Source organism: Melampsora larici-populina (assembly GCF_000204055.1).
Source record: "Melampsora larici-populina 98AG31 unplaced genomic scaffold MELLAscaffold_41, whole genome shotgun sequence".
NCBI lineage: Eukaryota > Fungi > Basidiomycota > Pucciniomycetes > Pucciniales > Melampsoraceae > Melampsora > Melampsora laricis-populina.
Genome location: NW_006768805.1, coordinates 502,633 through 504,701, shown reverse-complemented (window position 1 = coordinate 504,701; position 2,069 = coordinate 502,633). Strand labels below are relative to the sequence as shown.

At 40.6% G+C, this 2,069-nt stretch overlaps 1 protein-coding gene across 1 annotated transcript; it reads right to left on the bottom strand.

Moving 5' to 3' along the window:
* Nucleotides 1-204: 204 nt before the first annotated feature.
* MELLADRAFT_38572 (uncharacterized protein) lies at nucleotides 205-1,198 on the bottom strand (the record flags this gene model as incomplete). The annotated part of the gene is made up of 2 exons (XM_007414117.1): nucleotides 205-888; nucleotides 962-1,198. Coding segments are annotated over 2 exons (921 nt in total), but the record flags the coding sequence as incomplete, so codon positions are not given.
* Between the last annotated feature and the right edge of the window lie 871 nt (nucleotides 1,199-2,069).

Here is a 2,069-nt window from a genome sequence, read left to right as displayed (position 1 = left end):
AGACACATTAGTTGACGTTGTCCGTGACTTAGATTAGTGCCTCCTTTGTCCACTCAGGCATCCAATCCTCCTTGCTAATAATCACAACAAGTGAAAAAACGTCAGAAGATATTGTGGTAGATGATGTCAGAGTGATTAATGAAGAGAATGATTACTAACCATGGTTTGGACATGTGTTTTAAGCCAAGCAGATTCTAGTACTTGTCATAGCTTTTCATCAGATACAATCCCAGATGGAGCCAAATTCTCACGTAGAGTGCCTTCAAAACACTGAGAGTCTTGTGGTATAATCAACATTTGACTCCTTAGTCCACTTAAACTAAGCGTACTAATATTGACCCCATCAATTGTAATCCGCCCACTAGAGAGATTGATCAACCTAAAGATTGATAGAGTGATAGTCAATTTCCCTGCACCCATTCTACCACAAATACCAACTTTCTCACCAGCGTTGGCTGTAAAGCTTACACCCTTCAAAACCAAGTCTAACTCAGGTCTATAACATGCTTCCACATTTTCAAAGCAAATTTCCCCACGACTAGGCCATTCAGGTTCAGGTTCTAAGTTTTGATTATTCTCATTCACACCTTCAGGCGCGATTTTAGAATACTCAAGTACACATTCACACGAGACAATATTCGTTTCCACTTCTGTCACACTTCTGACTAACCAATTAAGAGACTGAGTAATCGAAAGTGCATATGACATCAAGATTCCTACCATCCCACTATCTAATCCGTTGACGTTTGCAATGACCCCACTGACTGCTAATGCAGCAGCAGAAACGATCATTAGACTTCCGATTAACTCTAACCAGACAGCAAGCCATCTGTTGGATACAATTGAACCAAAATATGCTTCTTGGTTTTGGTCCAATCGACAATTGTTCTCACTAACAAATCAATTCTGCTTTCATCGTTGATCAGCTTCAATTCTGGCTTAGACTTTTACAGTTGATGACTAAATTATTGGTATCACTGACCTGGTGACCAAAAGCATGAATAGTAGCCAAACCGTTCAAGGTTTCACCAAGCATTGCGAAAATTGGTGATTTAGTAACGGTGTCGATCCTTTTGAGCTCACGCAAGGTGGCAAGATAATAAGATTGGATCTGTTTGTAGATCAATAATAGTGGAATACAGATGAACAAAAATGTTGGCACAGTCCAAGAGACCACCGCTACCACCGTAACCACACCTGAGTTGTTGATTTTAGTCAGTGCAAGTTTGAAAAGCTGGAGTCAGGGGATGGACCAGGCTGATCAAGGATCTTGTCAAGATGATTACTTCAGTTGAGAGAGGATTTGATGATGATCTATTGTGATTAACAGTGAAAAGCTGTAGAGTTCAAGTGATGGATTTGAATTAGTACACACAGATCAATACCAGTTGAGCGCGGCTGAGACAAACAGCGACCATAGAAGCCAGGGATGCAGCAGTGAGTGTACTCCGGCTCAGTTGCTCGGAGTTCGCCCATCGGTACTCAACATGAGTACCATTACACGTGAGTTACAGTAATAGTACCATACCCAAACCATTTTGTGCGTAAAGAACAATTTGATTTCGGTACTCATGCTGGGCCCGCCCGTAAGTACCGCGCGCTGTAAAAATCTCACCAAGTGAGTAGACTCACGCACACAGACAGAGTAAACTCATGAGTACTCTACTGAGAACTTTTGGTAGAGACACTACACAAAATGTCATCTTTACCGGGCGGTAAAGAAAACTACTGACATAGAAAAGTCCTGAGGCAACAGGAAGAGAGCTAAAAATCTGAAAAAATATGCACCTTGTTCCTAGATGTTGGGGCGTCATGACAAGTATTTTTTTGTATTTTACACACAGATATTGGTTAATGTACTAACAATAAAGGCTGAGAATCATCAAAAACCCACCTGTAACAATACCTGAAATTTGGCCCTTGACTTTGAAGACAGGATTTTGGAATCTTCAAACATCAATAACTTTTGCAGTTCTGAATCCAATCACTCGATTTAAAGTGCATTAAAAAGGTGAGCCTTTCCTCTACATTTTTCATTGGGACATCACATCTGTATCTGGTCTAAAAAG